Source organism: Motacilla alba, chromosome 14 (genome assembly GCF_015832195.1).
Source record: "Motacilla alba alba isolate MOTALB_02 chromosome 14, Motacilla_alba_V1.0_pri, whole genome shotgun sequence".
Taxonomy (NCBI): Eukaryota; Metazoa; Chordata; class Aves; order Passeriformes; family Motacillidae; genus Motacilla; species Motacilla alba.
In genome coordinates, this window is record NC_052029.1 from 9,477,203 (window position 1) to 9,499,574 (window position 22,372).

The 22,372-nt window shown below is 39.7% G+C and overlaps 1 protein-coding gene and 1 long non-coding RNA gene across 4 annotated transcripts in view; one reads left to right on the forward strand and one right to left on the reverse strand.

The window, feature by feature from the left end:
- Positions 1-526: 526 nt before the first annotated feature.
- LOC119707200 lies at positions 527-11,192 on the reverse strand. 2 transcript variants are annotated; one of them, XR_005258705.1, is made up of 2 exons: positions 10,427-11,192; positions 527-7,868 (listed from the first exon to the last, which is right to left on the reverse strand). It is a non-coding gene; the product is annotated as an uncharacterized LOC119707200 (long non-coding RNA). The 2 variants fall into 2 exon arrangements; XR_005258706.1 differs by having other exon boundaries at positions 527-10,248; positions 10,427-11,189.
- Positions 11,193-11,283: 91 nt separating this feature from the next.
- The window catches only part of CYTH3 (cytohesin 3), a 49,165-nt gene continuing 38,076 nt past the window's right edge, over positions 11,284-22,372 (forward strand). Inside the window, exon 1 of one of the 2 annotated variants that reach the window (XM_038151798.1) lies at positions 11,284-11,517. In XM_038151798.1, coding sequence (XP_038007726.1) covers positions 11,487-11,517 — 31 coding nt within the window. In that variant the 5' untranslated portion in view covers positions 11,284-11,486. The remainder of the gene's footprint in view (positions 11,518-22,372) is intronic. The other variant, XM_038151797.1, reaches the window with a different exon arrangement.

A 22,372-nucleotide genomic window follows, 5' to 3' on the forward strand; every position in this document is an offset into this window, starting at 1 on the left:
ATGGTAAGATAATGAGATACACAAGGTGACTCCTCTCAACCTAACATACAAACCTGAGAAGCAAGGAATAAACTCATGGAGAGAAAACCAGAAAGACCAACCAATTAAAAAGAAGTGTTTTGAACATCTTAGTGGTTTAATTCAATAGGTTATTTTGCCAGAAACGTGGGATGAAAAGGTATGAATTAAAACTTGAGAAGGAAGCAACCTTGACACGCTTTTCCTTTATAATAGAAATTGTCAAGTAGCTCAGATCCCATAGGGAGGGTTGGGTTAACTAAGGACTGGAAAAGCAAATAATTTTATTTCAAAATAGTGAAATAAAAAACAATTAAATAAATTCTCAGAGGAAATAAAAAAAGCACAAATATTTTACAACCTTTATATGGAAAAGGAAACTCACACTTTTACTATTATTCCCCAAGAGATATTTCTGATGTCCTTCCAGCTCTACATGCACCTTATCATAATGCTATGTGGAAAAAGCAAGGTTGAGGGGTTTTGTTCTTGCTGTTGTTTTGATTACTTTTTTTTTTTTTTTGCATTTCAGAAAGTGTAATCAATAAGAAAAGAAATCTGATAGTAGGATTTGTCTGTTTAAGTACCTTAGAGTGGTTTCAGCAGGACAAATCACAGCTCCAATCCTGTAATCCAATCACACAAGATCAGTACTGATGTCTAGCCCTGTTGACTTAATCAGAGCTCTGGAGCTGAGGATCTGCCTGTGTGAGCTGAGCTACAATGCCTGGACTTGGTGATTTATGGGAACATCATTAAATTTAGCCTGGGTTAAAAGTGCAGCCCTGTGCACAGCAGAGTCAATGTGAATCTTCCCAGCCATTCCCACTGAGACAATGTCATGTTCCTGAAGGGCCTTGAAATTTATTGCATACATTCCAAATACTGTACTCTTCATAGAACAGCCATCTTTAGGTGTATTATCTTGAAAAAATGAGACAGAATTTACCATCTGACAATTATAATAATAAAATACAGCATGTCTAAAGTTATAGCATATGGCTGGTCTTCTCAGAGAAATGTCTTTGGAATTCCAGTTTATAAAATGGTAACATTTGCTACTTTGTTTGAATGATTAAATTGGTAACAGCTTTTGATAAGACTCTACATAGCTTTAAGCTCACTACTGCTTTTTAATCTTAGCCTCACATTAATTGCTCAAAGCAATTTTTAACAAGGTTATTAAAGCTTTTTATGATAAGAAAGTGTAACTTTTTTACTTCCTGGAGTACTAAATTCTATTTTTTTTCCTTTCACAGCTACACAATGTTCATTTGTGACATGATAAGTCTTGTATTACTTTGCTTGATGCTGGTGCTGCAGTTAAACATAATTTTAGTATTTTTATCTACTACTATTGATCAATTATTCAGTTATTCAGGGATATATTTGAAATGACATCTCAAAAAGTTGCTGTTGTTATCAGGGTAAAGAAATACTACAGAAGTGTTAAACAATTATTGATTGTTAGCAGAAGGGGAGGAGGCATTGTTTTAACAATGGAGGCAGACTCTAAACTCAAAGGTGGAGTTTGTGTCTAAACTTTTAGTAAGGGGCCCTGTAAGGAAATTAAAGAGTTCCCTTTATCCAAGAGACTGCTGAGTGTGAGTGGACAAGGTTCAAAAGTGGACTGAAACCAAGGCAGGATGTCCAACCAGCTTTGCAGCAGCATTCAGGGAGTCTTTTGCTCATCATGCTCCCAGCATGAACATCTCTGATATTGTGATCTAGAGCTAAAAGACCATTTCGTGAACATAAAACAGAAACTGTAGTTTTCCTGACTGCCTGTAGTAACTATATATAAACACTCAAATATAAACATACACATGCATTAATATCTGCTTGTTTAGATCAAGGATATATTCCTGCCTAAGTGCTTTCCATAAATGATTAAAAGTGCAGTAGAAAGAATGGAAGCGCACCCCAAGTGTGTAGCTGTAGGTGCTGCATTAAGCATGGGAAAAGCACACCCTTCTTTGCTGTTGTGTTACTCTGGAATTAGTACAGACCTCCCAAAAGCCCATTGTGATAAAGATATTGCTTTAGTCATTGCTGTTGCCTATGGTCAATATTCTGGAGTAACATCTTTTATTGATTAGCAGTTTAGATTTATAAGAATACTGATTTATCTGTCATTACTTGCAGTTTCATGATCTAATAAAAATAATATTATTTCTAATAGGTTCAAGGCAGCATTTCATTATTTTAGCTGAAGAATATGAAGAATTTATCTCTTTTTAACTCATATCAGAACATCACAGCTTTACTAAAACAAAATTAAAATTACATTTACAGAAGAGAATGCTTTGTACAAAATATGCAGGAAGTCCACACCATTTCAGGAAAAAGCAGCAGCTAGAAAAAGAACTGCCAGGCAACTGTACTTGGTAGGGAGTAAATATGGAAATTCCACAGAAACAATCAGGACACTGGAGATTCAAATATAAGAAATACATAGAAATACTTCATGGAATGATTTAATGTATGGAGGAGATAACCACTCCTGACAACAAGATGAAAAGGTTTTAACTGTGAATGAGACAATATTTAAGAACATAACTAGTACTTGGCAGTGTATTTATCTTGCAAATGTGATTAAGACGTTGAAAAAATTAGCTGTTTGTTTTAATTGTAATTATCTGCCATCTTGTTTTTCAGGTTTGGAGTCTTCCTTAACTGCTGAGCTCTGGAAAAGCCTTTCAGAGTAAAGAGCAGGGGCAGGATTTTGTTAGTCATGAGAATTCAGCTGTGCTCATTATCCATGTCCTACTGGATACCACTTCCAGCAGGAATAGCAGAATGCAGGCCTTAGCAGGCCAGGGGGAAGAACATCCTTGCAGAAAATAATTCATTTGTTCTCAGCTGGTACAATAACTGAACTGAGTATCCCAGATTCTCATGCTTTTGAAGTGTTCTCCATCAACAGCAGATTTCAAAGACTGCTATGTGAAAGTCTTTCAGGCATAACTGGACTGTTATTCCCTAATGCTTTCAAATTTTTTTCCCACTAACATAAAAAGCAATGGAGAACATAGTCTATTTAAGAAACGTATTCTTTATCCAGTGTGAAAACATTGAGCAGTCCACATTTTCTCAAGCAGCTTTGTGCATTAAAACTGAAGTAACTTTTTATAAAATATGCTTTAGTGGTTCCACTATTGTGAAATGAAATTATTTGCTTTCAAAGTATAGCTTCACCATCACTGTTTAATTTGGATATTTGGGAATTTCACATATCCTGCTGAATGGCACACCTGATTGATGTAGACATCCTTAAGAGGAGAGCTTGCATCTGTGCAAATAAGATTTCTGCTATTGGAAAATATAACAAAACTTTTAAAGATACACGTTAAAAGGAAACAAAAAAATGTTTAATTTAATCACTTTGTAGGACTTTGTTGTTTCTATTGTTTTGTACACTAAGTCAATTTTTTTTATGTTACATTCCTTGTTTAGTCCAAAGCATGGCAAGCTGCCAGCCAGAGCTTTTAGTGATAAATTCTGCTATACAAAGCAAAAGTTTTTATATGTGAGGCCACTTCCTTCTGCTATTTTATCATCTTCCTGGTTTTGTCTGTTTTCAATAAATGCCTTTGTATTTTCACATCTTTTATACGCTTGTATACACAGACACCTTCCCCTGTGTTAAAACTGAGAGTTGCAAGTTGTTAAGGATAAAAAAGACAGACTGTTGACTTAAATTTCATTGCACTAATACACTATATGAATGCTTTAATGTTACTGCATTAAAAGATCTTAACATTGATACTAAAAGTATTTCCTGAATTTGGCAGTGGGGTGGGAGAGGCAAGGATGATGTTTCATAATAAGGTTTTAAAATGGAAATAATCTCTGGGTACAGCTACACTTTAGTACCACAGATTGGCATATGAAGGCTGGGTTCTCACAGTGAATTTGCATTATTTTAAAGCATCTCAAATTTAAACATACTGAAATTTAAAATCTGAAAAGAAATTATGGTGGAGGTTGAGCATCTCTCCTTTATCTATCCCAAGGGGCTGAATATTTCTGCCTGAGGAGAAAAATCTAAAAAAACTCATCAGTAAAGAGAAGCCACAGAGGCCCCTGCACACACAGTGGAACTCAATCAGTCTTGAGGGAATGGAGAATTTGAATTAGGGGTGGTCAGAGGAGAAGGATGAGACTGAAGGGAAAAAGTTGAAGTTGCCATGCAGCAAACTGGAGAAAAGCTTCTGGAACTTACAAGAAAGAGAAGCTGTCTCTGCTGTCCTGCCCATTTTAGCAGTCTGTCATGAATTCCTCTTTCCCACAAAAAAATGTTACCAAGGATGTAAGCTACAAATCATCATGTACTAATCTTTTTATGAAGACTTTTTTTTGTTGTTCTGCAGACGTATTGTTCTTTTACAATCATATTAATAGACTAAAAATAACAAGGGCAGTTCTACCAGACTCAAATTACAATTCTGTTTCTTAGGAATTATTATTTTATACTGTGCTGATTGAGATGACAGAAATCTTTTTCTGACCACAGAGGTATAAGGTACCAAATTCATCCTTCCTGTAACTGTACTGAGGTAAATGGAGTTACATAAGGAATTAATTTTACCTGTCTACTCCATTTCCTTGGAAAAATTCTTTGTTTTAGCTCTTGCCAAGTTTTCACTTTGACTCTCCCTTGCTTAACATCTTCTTGTGCCTAGAGAAAAGCTGTTATTTCTTTAAGACTATAAAGAGAAATACAGCAGGGGAAAGACAATTAAGGTGAGGATCTGCTTTTCAAATTGAAAGTACACTTCAGTTCTGGTAGGAAAATGCCAAAACCTTTTTATTTGGTATAGATGTATATGGGATTATTCTTACATCTGTGAGGATATGAAAGGTATAAAACAGTACATGTAACCATGAGAGGGTAAGGATTTAAATAATGTTTTTCTGCCCAAGATCCATTTGTTTCTTTCTAACTGCAACAGCTGTAACAGGGACCTTTCCTGGCTAGAGACCATAAGAATTTAAAATATTACATATCACCTTTTAACAAAGAATCATCCCCTTTCCCCTAGACTCAACAGGTATATTCAAAAATATCCTATGAGAGAAGCTGAAAGCCTACTCTCAGCAGTATATAACTGCAATTTCATGATGCAATAAATTTAATTTTTGGATGGCAATGTGGCATGAAATTCTTTGTACAAACTCAACTTGGCAGTACAAAGTTATTTAAAACCCAAAACCCTCAAAAACAAGGACTGGTGAATAGTTTTCCTTCTGATGGTTTTACGTTAAGAGTTGATATCATCTGTCTTCCTGCTGCCAGTAAAAAGCCAGGATAAAGCTTGGTCTAAACACTGTAACTCACAGCTCACTAACTTGAGAGAAATGCAAATACATGTTCATATTTAATCTTGATCAATTTATTACCATTAGATGATCTAGGATTGCACAGATGAGACATAACTAGCATGTGAGCCTGAGTATAGGCTCAGTTTGAGAAGGGCTGAGCATGAGGGATCAGAAAGTGAAATTAATGGAGAGTCTGTGGTTCAGAGCAAGGTCATAATTATACAAGGATATTGTCCCCACAGACAAACTTACCAGCCTCCCTTCCTTCTTTCCACACCATCTGTGTGTCACAGTCTACCAGGGCTGCAATTGTGCCAATGCAACTGTTTGTGGGTCCAGAGCGTGAATTTAATCTATGGAAAAATTCTGGTTAAAAATGATTAGATTAGACAGAACTTTAAAAATCTGGATTGAGTGATTTGATTTACAGCATGGCTTCATGAACAGCTGCACAAACAGCTCAGAGGCCACAATAAGTCAAAATCATTAGTTGCCAGTTCCTGCTCCTGTCTGAATTTATGGTTCCATATTTATTAAACCCAGATTTGTGCACTGCTGACTAGCCAGCAGCAAGATTTGAGCCAGCTCATGTGGAGATATGCCATTGCATTTCACTCACTGGTGAATCAACAAGAGCACCTGGCGTGACCCTTCTAACACTGTGTGTCACGAGCAAGTACAGCTTGTCACTTGGCTGCCACCTGTGCCAGGGGATGCCAGCCCTGGTCCGCTGGGACTTGGCTGAGGAGGCAGGGAGAAGGAACTCTGGGGGCTCCCATCCATCAGCTGCTGCCATGTGCATGCAGCCAGAGCAGGACTCACGCATGGTTTGCAGCCCTGCTGCAGCTCCCACTGTAGGATGAATCAGGAATTTTAAGTTGCTGAGACTGGAGAGTGGTATGTGAGAACACATCTAACCATGCCAAGCTGGAGTTAGCCAGCAGAGGGGAATCCAGACTGTGGCTACTTCTCAGGGTGGGAACAGTCTGCCCTTAATCAGCACACTCTCCTTCAAGAGTTAATTTACATCAAGTTCTTACACTTTCCTGAGATAGAAAAACCCTCTCCAGCTTCATGCAAAATTCCATTCATGACCTGTTTCAGCCCATGTTCTTTGAATCCAAGTCCTCTTTTCCTGTTATTTTAGGCCCAGCTTTCATGCTAGAAAGCATCCTGCTTGTGTCTAGTGCTGTGCATAATTAATACAGGCAGAACAAGTTCTAATGCAAAGCGTATTTCAGATCAGAAGAATTACAGAGGTGGTGGACCTTTGCAATTTTTGATGCATTTTGTCCTCCTCAGTGGGACATTCTGGTGTTTTTTCCTCAATGACTCATAAGTGGCCCTATCAGTGTTACACAATGGAAACAACCACTGCCTTCCAAAACCAGTAATATTTGATGCTAGGGCTAGATAAAGCTCATTTAGAAATCTTAAAAAACCCACAAACCCTCAAATGTGTCAAGAATAGGAACTGAAATGCAAATAAAATTCAGGATATGATTTCAAAGTTAATCTGAGAGAAACCCCTGCAAAATTTTTAGAAGAGACATGTCTTTATTCTTGGGGGTTTTGACTATTTTAATTGAACTAGCTTCCTATCCATACAAAAAAGCACCATTCATAAAAGATGTTTGACTTGCTAAGCTTTAGCTTTGATGCTCCCCCAAAGCAATATAAAATACCTGCATGTAAAATTTTTTTGGCCTAAATGAAAGGTACAAGCACGTTTAAAACCTTTGAGACAACCAGCAAACAGGATTTTCTACAAAAATGTTTTTCCAGCTGAGAAAAATATGATCAGTGTGACAACATAAACATTTTAAGAAACAATACATGGCTAAAACCCATCTGCCAGGCAGAGGAAGTCAAAGAGTTTGCCTGAGGGGTTTAAGAATACCAGATTATTCAAGTACTGATAAATTAAAAAAAAAAAAAAGGGAAAAAAAGGAAAAAAGGACATGCTGATGGTCTAAGACTTTCCTGCATGGAAATTATTAAGCAATGCTTCTTAAAAAATAAAAACTGATTGTCTAGATTTGAAACAAAAGTATTCTTTAATACAATGGCTGGGTATCAATGACAGTGATTCTATCAACAAGATGTTGTTTTAGGAAATATAATGCTTGCACCATTTTCCTAAATGGGAGACATCTATGTGAGCAAGTTGCAAAATCAACCAATCAATTCTAGATTATAAAACACTGCATAACACCTGTATTATGTCAGATGTATCTGTATTTTTGGAATAGATCTATATTCTCTAAGAATGTATTATTAAGACTGTAGAGATGTTCATGTCTCTAAGATGAACTGTTTTCCTTCAGGGTAACTATCCATCTCACCAAATCTAACAGAAATCACACTAAGCCAGACTTGCAAATTACTGATGTCTTGCCTACACAAGGAACAGGAATACCTGCATGGAGATGAGTCTTCCTTCTAACAGTAAGGAGCATTATTCCATCTCCCTGTGGCTGATACTGACATCCAGTCTGATGGCCCAACAGTTACTTCATTTCTTTCTGCATTGAGAAAATTCAGAATTTTATTTCTTATACTTGAATACAATGCTACTATGAACATCCTCATAGCTCATGCTTTTGATTAGAAATAAAAACTTTATGAAATCTGTAATCGTAAAATTTTTATTTTCATTCACTGCTCTTGGAATCTGGTTCAAACTGAAACCCACAGGAATGGCTTAATATTTAATGAGCTTTATAGACCACAAAAATGTGATGTAAGGGTTTCAGTTGTCTTCACTGACTCTCTGTATAGGGACAAATGCCATAACAGATGTGCTCCTCAACTCTTAAAATGAAAAATGACATGATAAATTACTTCTTAGTGGAAACTGAATCAGAACAGTTACTGAACTATCCAAAGGGGGATGAAAAAAAGACAAAAAATAGACAAAGTATATTACCTGAAAATTCAGCAAGCAACCACATTTATCATTGAGGAATCAACCCTGCCAACAGCAGGTTTTGGAGAAAGCCCAATTTTCCAGTAAAAATAATTTCAACAGACCTTCTATTAGACTATTATTTACATGAATGACAGACTACAAAGTTCTTCCAACACAGAAGGTTGGACTTGTGGATATGAAACTGGCAAAATATACTGGTGGTAAAAATAGACCTAAGACTATAGAAGACATTGCAAGAAGGGAAAAAAAAATCAAGGAATCCTGAGAAAACTGTTGATTGAAAGTTTCAATAATATGAAGAAAAAAATTAAAATTTATATGTACTTCAAAACAGAAGAATGATCAAAATTCCAGAAAACAAAGTAGATGTGAAAAAAATTATTCACATGAGTAGGAAATAATTTATTGCAGTTTGTCTTGGAATTTGCTGAGATTGTAACCTGTATTGCTCCTGGCATCTTTGTTGGTAAGGAATTACCCTGTATTTAATGATAGTGGTGTTACTGTTGAATTGCCAAAAAACCAGGGAGGAGTTCTGCTATGGTAGAACTGCTATAGCTGCAACGTAGAACTGTGACTGTAATTCTTTACTTGATTTTACACATCTTCAAAAAATCTACTCCTGACCTAGTTAGGTTTACAGCCAGACATGAGCTTTACTTTACACACAGGAAAATGAGGCAACAGGGTGAAAGGTTTGATCTTAAAAGTTTCTGTAACATCTCTCACCTACAGATTGAACAGCTTTGTCCACTAAAGCACCTTGTACACAGATTTAAGTTTTATGTTTAGCACACTTGTAGGATCAGGCCCATGCAAAAGTAAGTGTATTTATGATACACACAGCATGAAAACAATGTTTTAAGGAATATCTGCCATCCTTTCAAAGACACACGGCCTTGGAGAGAACACTACAATTTCAGTACTCTTTTGTACTATGTATCATGAATAAGTCATCCTACTAAAGCAGGACTGGAGAGAACGGATTCTTCTTGAAAAGGTATTAAATGACATATATTCCAGAGTTCCAACACAGTAAGCTATATATTCAGCAAAACACTGAAAATTTCCCTGTTCAAGTTAATAATGAAGGCATGATAAAGAACATTTTCCATACCTCATGAGTTTGGAATTGGATTTCACCGAAAAGTTTCTATAAAATATTGCAACTGGTCACTTGTAATTAGGACAGACATTTCTCATATCTTCCTTGCATCACAAAATAATTTTTCACTTTGCTATGAATTTGGAGAGTTTTAAAACTAGCTTTGCTTTCATGCAGTCAACAGGAATTTTGCACTGAATGGGTGGGAGGAGGACTGTCCTCCCCACTTCAGGCTCCCCTGCTATTAGAATGAGTGAATAGGCTTCTTACTTTGGACTAGAATTCTCCTTGTAACAGACAGACAGACAGACAGACAGACAGGAAGGAAGGAAGGAAGAAAGGAAGGAAGGCATAAAATCATATAGCTTATATAAAGGTGTAAAACAGCATAAATTAAATGAGAGCAAACAATCTGTGATTGATTATAAAATTAGAATTTTTCTCATGAACCAGATGCCCCACTAATGTAAATGAATAGTTTGCTCAGTGCAAAAATATTCAGAGCCCACTGTCAGTTCATCTGCACTAAGACTTATTTTAAACCATCCTTTAATGGCACTTTATAGACATAATTTCAAAATAAATCTCTTACCAAGGTGATGCTTCTGTTTTATGTAATCATATCCTTTTTTATAACTAACTTACCAAACTTGTAACAATATTTAATTTCAAATATGAAAGACAAAGAGGAGTATTTTAAAGGTTTATGATTTTTAGATGAGGTGAAACACTTTATCACCAGAGCAGCTGTCAGAGGCAAACCTCAGCTCTCAGCAAAATGGGCTGTAATAACCACCTATTAGCAGCCGTGTCAAGAGGTGAGTGCTCCTGACACAGCTTCCTAGGCGGTGCTCTGTCCCATGCCAGCCTACAAAAGGAAAATGAAAAACCCGATATTTTCCTGTTGGCTGACCTTTTCCTCCCAGAGCTTCCTTTCTCAATAAAATTTTGACACGAACGGTTTTTAAAAAATAATAAGGGGCGGTGTCAAGGAAGGAAGGAAGGAAGGAAGGAAGGGTGATGTGTGCCAATACACTTCAGCTTACCTTCACAGACTTTGGAGGCTGCTGATATCCCGACTCCCATGGTAGGTAACTCACTGAAGGTCCTTAATGAAGACTAAAGAAATGTCACAGATGCTCTGGCTCCTAGGGCAGTAAGCAGGAGAGTCCTTTCTGTTATCCACACAGACAATGCTCACCAACACAAACCCCCATGGGACCGCCCATGGGGCACAGTCCCATTTCTGCACCAGGCTGTCCGTGACCCCTGCGGCAAGGGGAGCACCCAGCACCGGACACAAGAAGAAGGAGCAAGCAAGAACCAGCAGAAAACATGCAGAAACATCAGATCTCTCGGGCTTTTTTCCAGAGACTTCAACACACCTCGTCCCCCTTCAGTACAGTGCTTCAGGCCATCTCAGCCCTCACCTTCCAGTCTCCTCCAGCTCTCCCCCCCTTCCCTTTATAATCCCCAAAGGAGTCTTTAGACCTCCAAAAATTAGTCAGGGGCTCTGCAGACATTTTCTGACTCTTGCAGACCCCAAAACACGACCTCGGCCGCCACGAGCCCAAGTGACTCGGCCCAGGCTCCTCTCGCTCCCGACCCCCGACAGCCCCCGGGCAAGTCGCTTGAGGGGCCTGGGCGCTGCGGGGCCGCGCCGTGCGGGACCTGCCGGGGAGGGAACACCGCAAAGGGCAGGCGGGAGGCTCCTCTCCGCAGCAGGGCTCGGCCGGGGCGCTGAGGGGAACGGGCAGCGCGGCGCTGGCCGCGACCCTCCGGCGCGGGGGTGGCGGCGGAGGGGCCGGGCGGGGCCGCCTCCCCTCCGCGGGTCACATGAGAGGGGCGGGCGGCTGGGCCGAGGCGGTGGTGGCTGCCGGGGCTGAGGTTGGGTTGGGCGGGGAGGGACCGGGCTGCGGAGCGCAGCAGCCGAGAGAGAGCGGCGGTGGTAGTAGCAGCAGCGGAGAAGGAAGAAGAAGAGGAGAAGAAGGAGAAAGAAAAGGAGCAGAAGGAGCAGGAGCGACCGCGAGGCGCCGAGCGAGTGGAACGAGCCCCGGGCCTCCCTGAGCCGCGGCCGCCGCGGAGCGCCCTGCCCGCGGTCCCAACATGGACGAAGAGGGTGGCGGAGGTGGCGGCGGTGAGTGCGGGGCTCGTGCGGGGGGAACGCGGCCCCTCAGCCGGCGCTGCGGGCGGCAGGACGGCAGGAGCCGCTGGGAGCTGCTGCGGCCGCGGCCCCTGCCGCCGGTGCTGCCCCGTCCCGCCCGGCGCCCCCGAGCCGAGCCGCTGTGTCGGCGCTGCCGAGCAGTGCCCGGGCGGGCGGGGGTCGGGCCACAATGGGGGCTCTGTGTCCCGCGGCCGGGCAGGGTCTGGCGGGGGCGCGGCGGGTCCGGGCGCTGCCGGGGGCGGCAGGGCAGCGCAGGCGGGTCCCGGCCCCGCCGCCGTGACAGCCCCGTGCTCGCTGCTGCAGCTGCTGCTCCGCTGCGACAGGGGAAGGGGCAAAATCTGAAAAAGTACGCGTCTGGTGGTGTAGGAGCGGAGAAAAGAGTAATTGAGCTCTGCGAGGGCTCTGTTTGTGTGTGTCATCTTAATGGAGGCTCGGTGATAATCACGGGGTGGTTCAGCCAGTTTAAACAAGGTGAACTGTTTCCAAAGGCAGCGGCGTTAACCTTGCTAGATACTACTTTTAGACAATCCGGACTCGCATGTTGGGGAAGCTTTTATTTGTATTTTTTATCTTTCGGAGACCGGCTAGCGCGCTGCCCCAGTTTAAGGCACTGCAGACGTGCCACACGCTTCCCTCCTTTAATTTATAATGTGTTTTGTGAGTGCGTGTGTAAAGCTGCTGCCTGAAATAACCAGTTCTTGTGTATCATCAGCGATAATGGTGGCTGAGCAGGAGCTGATCCTGCCCTGGGGCAGAGGGATCGACTGCGTGGCCTGCCCTGTATTCAGTGTGTCTGTGCCTGTCTGTGCCGTGGTGGTGCAGAATGGAGCGACGAGGGTATCTCTTAAACCAGATGCTAAACAGGCGGCCTCTGAATGCATTGGCTGATCTCTAAATAGGTAAAGTAAGGGCTAAGCATTGTATGATTAATAGTTGCGCGCTACTTGCTAATTCTAAATATAATTACCCAGAACTCGGAAATCAAGAGGGTGTGGTGTTTGTTTTGACAACTTGAAAAAATAATGCTGTGATGAATCAGAAAAATAATTCTTCAAGCAGTGGGTTGGAAATGTGGCCATTTCTCAGCAGACATTTCTGCATTTTTTTGACTGTGATAGACTTAACTCTTAAAAAAAATCTGAAAAAGGAAAGCAAAAGACAAAGCGAGCCAGTCCTGAAAAGTTATTATTCAAAGCAGTTGAACGCTGTAATTGTAAAGAGCAGAAAGCTCATTTAACTGAAAATATGTTATTTTCACAGTATTATGGACTTGCATCTGTAGTTAAGGAAAATGAACATGCTTGTTATTTGCACTAACCCTGTGTAATATATTACTTAATCACGTGCAAAATGTAAACTAGAAAGTGGACATATTGCTGAATTAATCTTCCATAAGATGTTAAGCATTTCAAAGTTGGATTTCCATAGGAAGACAAATACTCAGGACCTGGGGATGACACAGTCTGCATTTATCTAAATGCTGATTCTATATGTGAAGCCTGATTTGTACCTCTAGCATGCAAGTGAAACTAATATCACTTTAATAAACACACGGCTTTTTTGGGGCAAATTACATTATAGTGTATTGTTGTAAAACAATCACAGACAAGTAAGACTGGAATTTTGTTTTGCAATTGGTGTATATGATATTTTACTCTGACTTCTTGTAAGTATTGCACTCTATTCTTGAATAGAGACCCAATCTCACTTTTTCTTAGGGATTGCTGTCAATTTGGAACACCCGGATTTGTTAGGTCATTTCTAGCTAGTGAATTGGCAAGTTGTTATTTTGTTTGGGTCTTTCCCCCTTTTTTTCTTTAAAAAGAAGGGGTTTTTTTCCCCTTTTCTGACAGGAAACGTGTGGATTTGACAGCCTGTTTTAAAACTCTTTATTGCTGTTGAGTAATGAGACTTGTGATACCTGAGCAATGAGGCTCCCTTTGGAGCCTGACCAGGGCAGCCCAGTGTTTTGAACTTATGCAGGACATTCTAAATCCTCAGAAAATTGACATTATTGAATGGGAGACTCTTACAGCTAAGCTTATCACTCTGCACAGGTACTTTAGGAAGTATGCAAAATTATTTAAGGGTTGCACAGAGTCACTCTAATTAGAGACTTGAACTAGATAAGCATGTAAATATCTAGGACATTAAAGTGTGATTCAGAAGGTAAGCTGCTATTCCCAGTTCAGCTCTGCCTGCTGCGCTGCTCATCAGTTTGATTTGCATCCTATGCTTCAGTTCTCTTATTTGTCAAATGGGGTCAGTTGTTTCACCACCTCTGATAAAAACTGTGAATGAAAACAGAGCTGTGTAAAGTTAGAATTTATTATTTTAGAAGCACTCGATGGAACAGAAACGCTAATTAAGGGGATTGTTCTCAGTACCTCCTTTTCTTTTGTGTGTGGAGCCCTAAACAGGGCCGTGCATTTATGTTATACAATCCACTTCCACACAAGCCTCCCATTGATTTCAGCAGAGGCTCTGTGCATGGATTATTGATGCGATATGATCCGAGTCAGTTGGTGTTTGGCTCAACTTGCTTTTGTGTCCTGATTAAAATATCTCTGTGGTTTGCTTAGTGCAAGAAATTTCTCCTCCTCCCTCTCCCCACTTGGTTTAAAGCTACATCTTGTGTGATTTGAGTGGCTTTTCTCAAAGGCTCGCAGTCAGGTGGTGGCAGTGCCAGTGGCTGGGACCCTCACGCTCAATAGTGCTCTTGCTGTGGTCACACAGTGAGCGAGTGATCCTCTGTGAAAGGTCAAAATGTATAAACAGTCAGTGCTGCGGGCACAGCATACAGCTCCTGTTTGTTTTCTGAATTTGACTCTAGTCATCCAGCAGCTCTTCAGTTCCCCCCAGTTCAATTCTGTGTCATTCCTCTAGAAAGACTGCAAGGCTGGGTACTTACCAGCTTCTGTGTATTTGTTTTACACTGTCTCTACAAAGGGCTCTGAACACACGTGCCAGAAGGTTGAAGTCCTGCTTCTACTTGACAAACAGACCAAATTATAGCGCTAATTATGGCATTGAGGTTTCCCTACTGTTCCCAAAACTCTGTGCTTTATTTCTGAATGTCGAAGCTCTTCTGGGATAGAGCAGTTGGGTTGCCAAGCTCTGTTAGTTGCTGGCTGTGCTTGCCAGCAGTGGTGCCAGGTAGCACGTTGGGGCTGTGATGAGGACAGAATGTAGACAGTCCTTCATTAGGAGAGGCACCAAGAGACCAGATCGTCGCGCAGAGGACTCGGGAGAGTGGATTTGCTGCCAAACCAGATTTATTGGATGACTTCTGTTCTTCTGCAAGGCAAAACAGTTACCTACTTATAGGTAAAAGCTGTTAAATGTAACAAATGACCCAGATTTTTCTTAGAAAGAAAGTTTTAAAATTGATTAAAAATATATATTCAAATGAGCAGCCTCATCTCTTCTTTCCATGTTGTAATACCTTTCAAAGGTAAATCTTAAAGATACCAGAAGCCATGAGGCCTCCTCATGGTTATAGACAGTTGCTTTGCATTTAAGACTAATTGTGCATGTTTTCTTATTTTATGAGTTTCTTTCATTATAAACAAATGTGTTTTAGTGCAGAAGAACGTTAAGTATGTATCACTCCCTACTCGTCAAAGTGGATAACTTGTACCAGTAGTTTTAAATAAAACTTGTCCCAAAAGTCCTTCAGAGAAGGGCTTGTCATTTTAGATAGCACTTTGGGGAAATCCCAAGAATATAAAAGTGCACTTGAGTGTTGGATTTGACCACTCAGTTTGGTTCTTGGGAGTGAAAAAGGGCAGATACAGAGATAGTCTGTTTATGAATTTAGTTTTTTGTGTTCTTTTGCCAGCCAGCAGAGCTGCATATTAAGTCTCTTGTTTGCTAGATAGATATTTCTTCATGCTAAACTAATCTCGTATTTCTTCAGATTACCTGTCAGCTCAGTAGGATCTTAATTTTTAGCCCAAAACCATTTAATCTGTTACCACTGCAGTAAAAAATGTCATAATAAAGTATTATCAATTATATTGTATGTATTAGTTATTTTTGGTGGTATCAGAAAATGTGCTTGTTAATTGCAGTAACTTGTTAAGTTTTTCTTAGCCTAATGTTTGATATTTTTAGCTGTGACTTGGAAGAAAATGTGAAATTTTTGCTGATAGAGTTTCCAGAGGTGGTTGGTTGCCAAACTTGATGTGTTGTTATATAACGGTATTTGGTGGCATGCTCAGCAGTGTAAGCATGCCGTGGATTTAGGAGAGCAGTGTGCCTGGAACAGCGTCTGTCTGCACTGTTGCAGCTGGGAAAGAAGGCTGTAGGATTTACAGGCAGGAACTGGGTGTATTTTGCAGAACAACGGCTGGGAATCACAGTAACAGCCACATGAAAGTGGGTTCCTTGTGGGCCACTGTTACCAAATGGCTATTGCAATCTTTTAATATCACTGGAATTCCAAGAGCTTTCACCAATTGAAGGGGTGCAGAAGGTGAGACAGCACAGTGATTTGCAAGATATATTCTGCAGTTCAAATCAATTTGATCAATCCCATCATATTTATTGCTTCCCCTTCTTTCTTTTTAGGATTTTGAATGTTTTTTTTCAAGGGGAAATGAAAAAAAAAAGGGCTTTCCTCCATTTTCTTCTTGTACAAGGGTGTGTGTGTTATGATAGGACAAGGGGTGATGGCTTTACACTGAAAGAGAGTGGATTTAGACTCGATTTTAAGAAGAGGTTCTTCGTTATGACTGTGGTGAGACACTGGCACAGATTTCCTAGAGAAGCTGAAACAGATTTCCTAGAGAAGCTGTGGCTGTCCCATCCCTGGCAGTGTCCAAGGCCAGGCTGGACAGGGCTTGGAGCAGCCTGGGATAGTGGAAGGTGTCCCTGGCCATGGCAGGGGAGTAGAATGAAAAGTGCTTTGAGGTCCCTTTCAACCCGAACCATTCTATGATTCTGCTTGCCATCTTTTTGTCCTGTAAGTCTCTCTTTTCCTAATCCAATAAAGGTTTGAAAAGCTTTAAAATATTTCACTTAAACTGTAGCTCCATCCTACCTGCTGCAATGTTTTGCCCCATTCTTTTCCCTCCCAATGCAAAAATGGTTTAGTCTGATTCTTTATACACCCCATCTTTGAGTCCAAGGCCAACATTTAAACTATCACTCATCTCTTTTCCTTGTTGGAAGTCATTGAACGAGCTGAGCTGTTTGCAGTCACTCTCTGGATTCAGAGTATCTCCTTGAGGTTTATCCTAGGTCCTTTCCACACTTGTCCTGACCCCTTGTACTCAGTACATTCTTTTCCTCCTCTTTGTACTGCCAGCTGCCTCTAGTACTGTTTACTGTGTTTTTCTTTTTGAAATCTTGTGGGTTTTTTTTTTTTTTCACTTCTTTGAAGAAGTTCTCTCCTCCTCCTGTCTTACTTGCTTTTTCATTTGGAAGATGATCTTTCTACTTCCAACTTTTTTGGTGAAGATTTGCAGGACCCTGTGCTTGCTTTAACACTCTCTTCCTCTCTGCATCTTGTTTCTGGATAACCAAATTTGCAAATAAGAGTGGAACTATTGTATTTAAACTGGTGACTCACAGCATATACTCTGTGTGCTCTGGATCCAGTACCATCTGTCCCAGCTAAAATGTTGGCTTGTTTGACATCTTAAGATTACGTAATTGTCATCTTAAGCTTAATGAGTCTGAAACAGCTCTTAATGTTGTTTCCACCCACTTCCTCTTTTTGATGTCTTTGGACACATGCTGGCGTCCCGAGTGGTTATTGACAAGTAAATAGTGAGATGTTGTAATTTATTGCTTCGTAAAAAATAGTCTGTAGAGAAGTTGTGATAAAAATGGCAGTGAAAGGGCAATGGAAAAATATTGACATACTTATGAAATAAGCTGTGTTCTCCTATGCCATGTTAATTTTCCCGTTTGAATGCACAAATAGATTTAATCTGGTTATGGGATCACATCTTCTGTAGACTTCTGCATGGGACCAGCCAGCACACAGGTTAGCATTTTGTGGCAATTGGGTGAATCTGAGTGGATTTTTTCCTTCTTTTTGAAGTAATGTGATAGTTAATGCTTTCTTGTTCAGTTTGTCTCCCTGCAGTTCACGAGCACTTAAGCATGGACGAAAGAATTGCACTAATTTTAGTGAGGAGCTTGGACCTAATGCCCATGTGCTTCATTCACAGAGGATAAAAACAAATCCTTAGCAGCTGGATTGTGAGGAGAACCTGTCAGTGTATAGAACTGTGAGGCAGGGATCCCAGGGAAGTGAAGAACACATGGTGTTTTACTTTGTTTTATAGAAGCCAAAGAGAAGTTGTGTGAACAGATGTGCTGTTGGCATTTCTGATTTCTTCACTGTGTGTTCTTTTAGAGCAGTAGATTGTACAGGAAAGGTGTATAAATGAGGTAGTAAGGGTCTATTTATTTATGCCATTTGTATAATTTTAACATCTAGCAAATGGGTTTTAATTGCATATGACTTCCTTCTTTTAATTTCAACAACTTCATGGGAAAACTTAGTATTGCAAATTTTTTTGGACAGCAGTGTTTCCTCTTAGTGGGATAGACGTACAAAATCTGGTAGAAAACCATGTGTTCTGTGGTCCTCTGAGATTTGCCTGAAGAAGGAAATGGCTTGACCTATTTGGTTGCTATGAAGTAAAAACATTCTTGTTCTTTCTCTCTCTCTCTTCCTTTTTTTTTGGTGAACATCTGTGTCACATTTATTTCTTTACTTTCTGAGGTTCTTTAAGCACATTATTTGCTAATACAAAGTTTTATTTAAGGGAAATAAAGTGATACATAGCTGCTTCCACAATTTCATTCAATTTCTGAGATGTGCTTTTAAATAGGTATGATATAAGTGGGTAGGTTTTCCAGTCAGAGTTGACATGTTGAAAGGCAAACACTAATGTTATCTAATATTTCCTTGGGAAAAAAATGTGTTTGACAAATTCAGTAGGATCACATGGAGTTAACAGGAAATGTTGCATGCTGGAACCTTGGGAAATCTAAATCATAATATCATCTAGGATTTGAAGGCATTTTGATTTAATTTTTCAACAGCTTGGCATTCTTAGTGTGGTTTTAGTGATTAGCCTCATTTTCAGGTGTTTATTATAAAAATAAATAGTTATCTTATGCCAGGTGTATAGAAGAATTGAAACTGATTCTGTTATTCAGCAGCATAATGGAAATTGTCCCAATGAGGATATCTTTTGTTGATTTTACTAACAATTCTTCTGAATTCCATAAGAAAATTCTTCAACAAGAATCTAAGATTGGTCCATTTGTGAAAGGTGAATCTGAAGTCACTTCTAGCTTTTGCTGTCATGCCCAAGGGGTTGGTTAGACTTTTTTAAAGTAAGTTCTTAAGTAAGTTCTTCTTCTTTTATTTAAGTAAGTTCTTAATAAAAAAAAAGGAGAAACCAGTGTTGATTTTTTAGATGAAATATGTTGAGTGTCTTTATAAAACAAAAAAGCTGTGTGAAAATTATGAACCATGAGTCTGCTGATCTCAGGGTATGGAAGAAGCTAACAGTTACTGTGGGAATCAGTTTTGGTGGCTCTTCTATCCAGCTGCTAGTTCTCACACAGCTTGTAGGAACATCTTCTGCTTAGTCAAATTAGATGGAAATTGAGTGCTCTGCAAGGTGTACTTTGGCAGAAGGAGCTGATGGGTAAGAAAACAAATGTGGCCGATGTCTCTTGTGCTCACTCTTGTTCTCAGACACATGCATGCACAAAAAAACGCTGAAAAAATTAGCATATGCAAGTAAGGGAACTGCCTCACACTGTTTTCTCTAAGAGGAACTGTGAGATGTAATCTCTTCATGAGTCACCTCTAAGGTTTTTATACAACTGCCTCATTAGTGTAACTTCTAGAATGCAGATTTTAATTTTTTTTGTTTTAATATCTGATTCATGTTGCAAAATACCATTGATGCTGTTTTCTCGTTGAATTCCAAGTGTTAAGAGTGTATTTGCTGTTACATTTTTGCTTTCATGTACTGTAGATATCATGTTCCTTAATAAGGTCCTTGTTTAGCTCACAATCAGTGTTGTCTGTAGAGTCAAATTCTGACATAAACAAATCCCATTGCCTTACTTACAAGGGAGGGGGAATTCTCAAAAGGGGTATTTGTAGTTGCATTAGTTACTAAAAAATAAGGAATTATGGTTGCTTGAGGCAGTGTTTCTTATATTCAGTAGTCAGATTCCAAGTAAGTTTTTTTTTTCCTTTTTTGTCTTTCTTACTCAAGTAAGTTTGTCCTAATGAACTTCCTGCCCAGTCATTCTGTTGCACCAAGGAGGAATTTTCCCACCAGGCCGTGTACTCTGAGTACAACCTCGACCACTTGCAAATGAAATTTTTGAATTTGCAAAGCTGCTGCATGTTTTTGTTCCACTGTTGTAGCTGCCCAGCCAGGGGATGTGGAGGAAAGTTGTTTTCCCAGGAAGTTGAGGTTAAACCACAGTGGCCATAAGAAGAGATGATGGCTTTGTTAAGGAGAAACTCCATTTCTGGGGAAGAACTTTGCAAGTTAGGTACGTTCTCTGGCCATGAAACTCCTCACGTCTACAGTACAGGGCTGGGTCCTGCACAGGACCATTCTCATTCTTTCTTTGGAGAGCAGAAGGACCTGGCCCTTCTCTTGTGCATGTGCAGTTCTCCTCTGGCTCTGATCCAGGCGGGAGCTGCTGTGTGCAAACCCTGCCTGCTGATGAGCCGTTGTAGCAGATCTGTGAACAGATCTCTGGACTTCACTGTGTGGGGTAGGTGAATGGACACCTCTCCACTGCTTTGTGGCTCTCCCTTTACGTTTTTCATATTTTTGGTTCAATTTTTTAAATGGTTTTTCTTTTCTTTTAACTGAAAGGGTTTGCTTGGTACCCACCCAAAACAAGCGCTTTGTTTGCCTTCAAGAGCCTTTATTGGGCTGGACTAATCCTTGCTATAATCTTGTATTTTGTAGACTTGGTATATACTAATTGGGGCAAACTCACTTTGCACTTGGTATCTGTCATGTAAGTAAATAAATGAGTAGTCCTTATTATGGAAGTATGTGTTCATAGACTCAAAAGCAACTGTATTACTTTATAGACTTTTTATTTTACTACTTCTGCTATTCTGCTTTGACCTACTATACCCTTTTAGTCATTATTGTGTCGTGTAGTAGCAGCATTTTAAAGCAGCATCCAACATTCATCTGGGGACAGGGAGAGTATCTGTGCTCGTGTTCCCACCATCTCTTATCAGTTGTGCTGCTGTCATCCCCGATTTACAGTCTGCAGATTAACCATTTCGTAAGCAGTAGCTGATACTGGTGGCCAAGGCTAGGCAAAGTTTAGGGAATTGGCTCTCGTGTCTAGGAAAACATTTGCAGTCACAGGAGAGAGAGATTAGAAAGTTCCAGGTATATGGGAGTAGTTTATTCTTTGTGTAGATGTTGCTGATTAATTCTGTAATCTCAGAATTGTGGGAATCTCAGGCTGAGTCTTTAGCCTGTATTCTGTGTATTATGCGTGATCAGCCTTTCTAGGCAGCTGACATTTCAGTTTGCTGTACATGTTGTAGCAAGCATAGATGAATGGAGCATATGGATTTGATTATTTTTTTGGCTATAGGAAGTGGATTTTTGTGCATTAAATATAGTAACTTTCTTTTTTTAAATATCTGAGAGGAAGCTTCCCCACTCCTAGTGATATTTTTTTTTTTAATAAGAATACACGTAACTTTCTTCACTCTCATTTTGTGCAATGTAAGCTGGAAAGACTGCAGTGTTTAGTCTTGGTCTTGTACCAATAAATGACATAGTATCACATGAATGTTTTAAAAGATTAGGTGATATTTTATAGGAGCAAACATAAAAAAATAGACTGGTTTAAGTCTTTCTGCTGTGAATTCACTGATACTCAAAGTAAAGAGAGTTTGCATTATGGTATTGTTCTTATTCGGCTGAAAACTTATTTATTTTCCTTTTGTATCTTCTACCTGAGTAAGTAAGCTTAGAAAAGTAACATGCGTTATGAAGGGGAAAGGTTGGGTGAAATTGGTAATCCAAATTAAATACAAATAATACTCTCAAGTTTATAGAGCCTGTGGGTGGGTGGACTTGGCAGATCAATCCGTTGTGGTATGTTAGACTTGAAAGAGCATATGGAGATGATTATTTTCTGGCATTTCGTAGTAAAAGTTTTTGAAGAAGGAAGTTTTAATTTCTTTTAATTTAATTTTTTTTAAAATTAGAAATGAGGTGAAAAATAGGAAGAATAACATCTTTTGCATTGAGTAGTAAAAATAGTTTGTTGTAGTAGCATATGAAAAACCAGTTTATTTGAAGGTAAGCTGCTAAAAGAAATTCTCCTACTGTTTTCCTATTGGCTGTCTTGTTTTCTGAAGGCAGCCAAAAATCCAATGCAGCTGGGACTAATACAGGACCCAGCTGTAACTTTTTTATTGTTGTTCAGATGTCCGGTGATGGTCAGATCTAAGTTATTGTGTGGAAATTCAGTAAAGGAAAAGGGTAGGGTGGGAAAAAAGTGACTCTCCATAAAAGTATTCCAGTAAAAGCAACAGGAACTAGGAGTATCCATTTCAGAGCTCTGCCATAAATCCCATCCTGAAATACTTAAACGCCTTCAGATTTTGCTGTAGACTTTAAGTCATTTAAGAGTTTTTGGTTAATTTTTTAAACAGAAATGAAGTGAACTGGTTGGAATGGGAAGGTGTCTGTTCTTTCAAATTGCTTAATGGAAGAAGATGCTGTTTTCTCATTCACAGTACCAGGTTTTAGTCTCTTTACTCTCTTTACAGTATTGTTGCAGT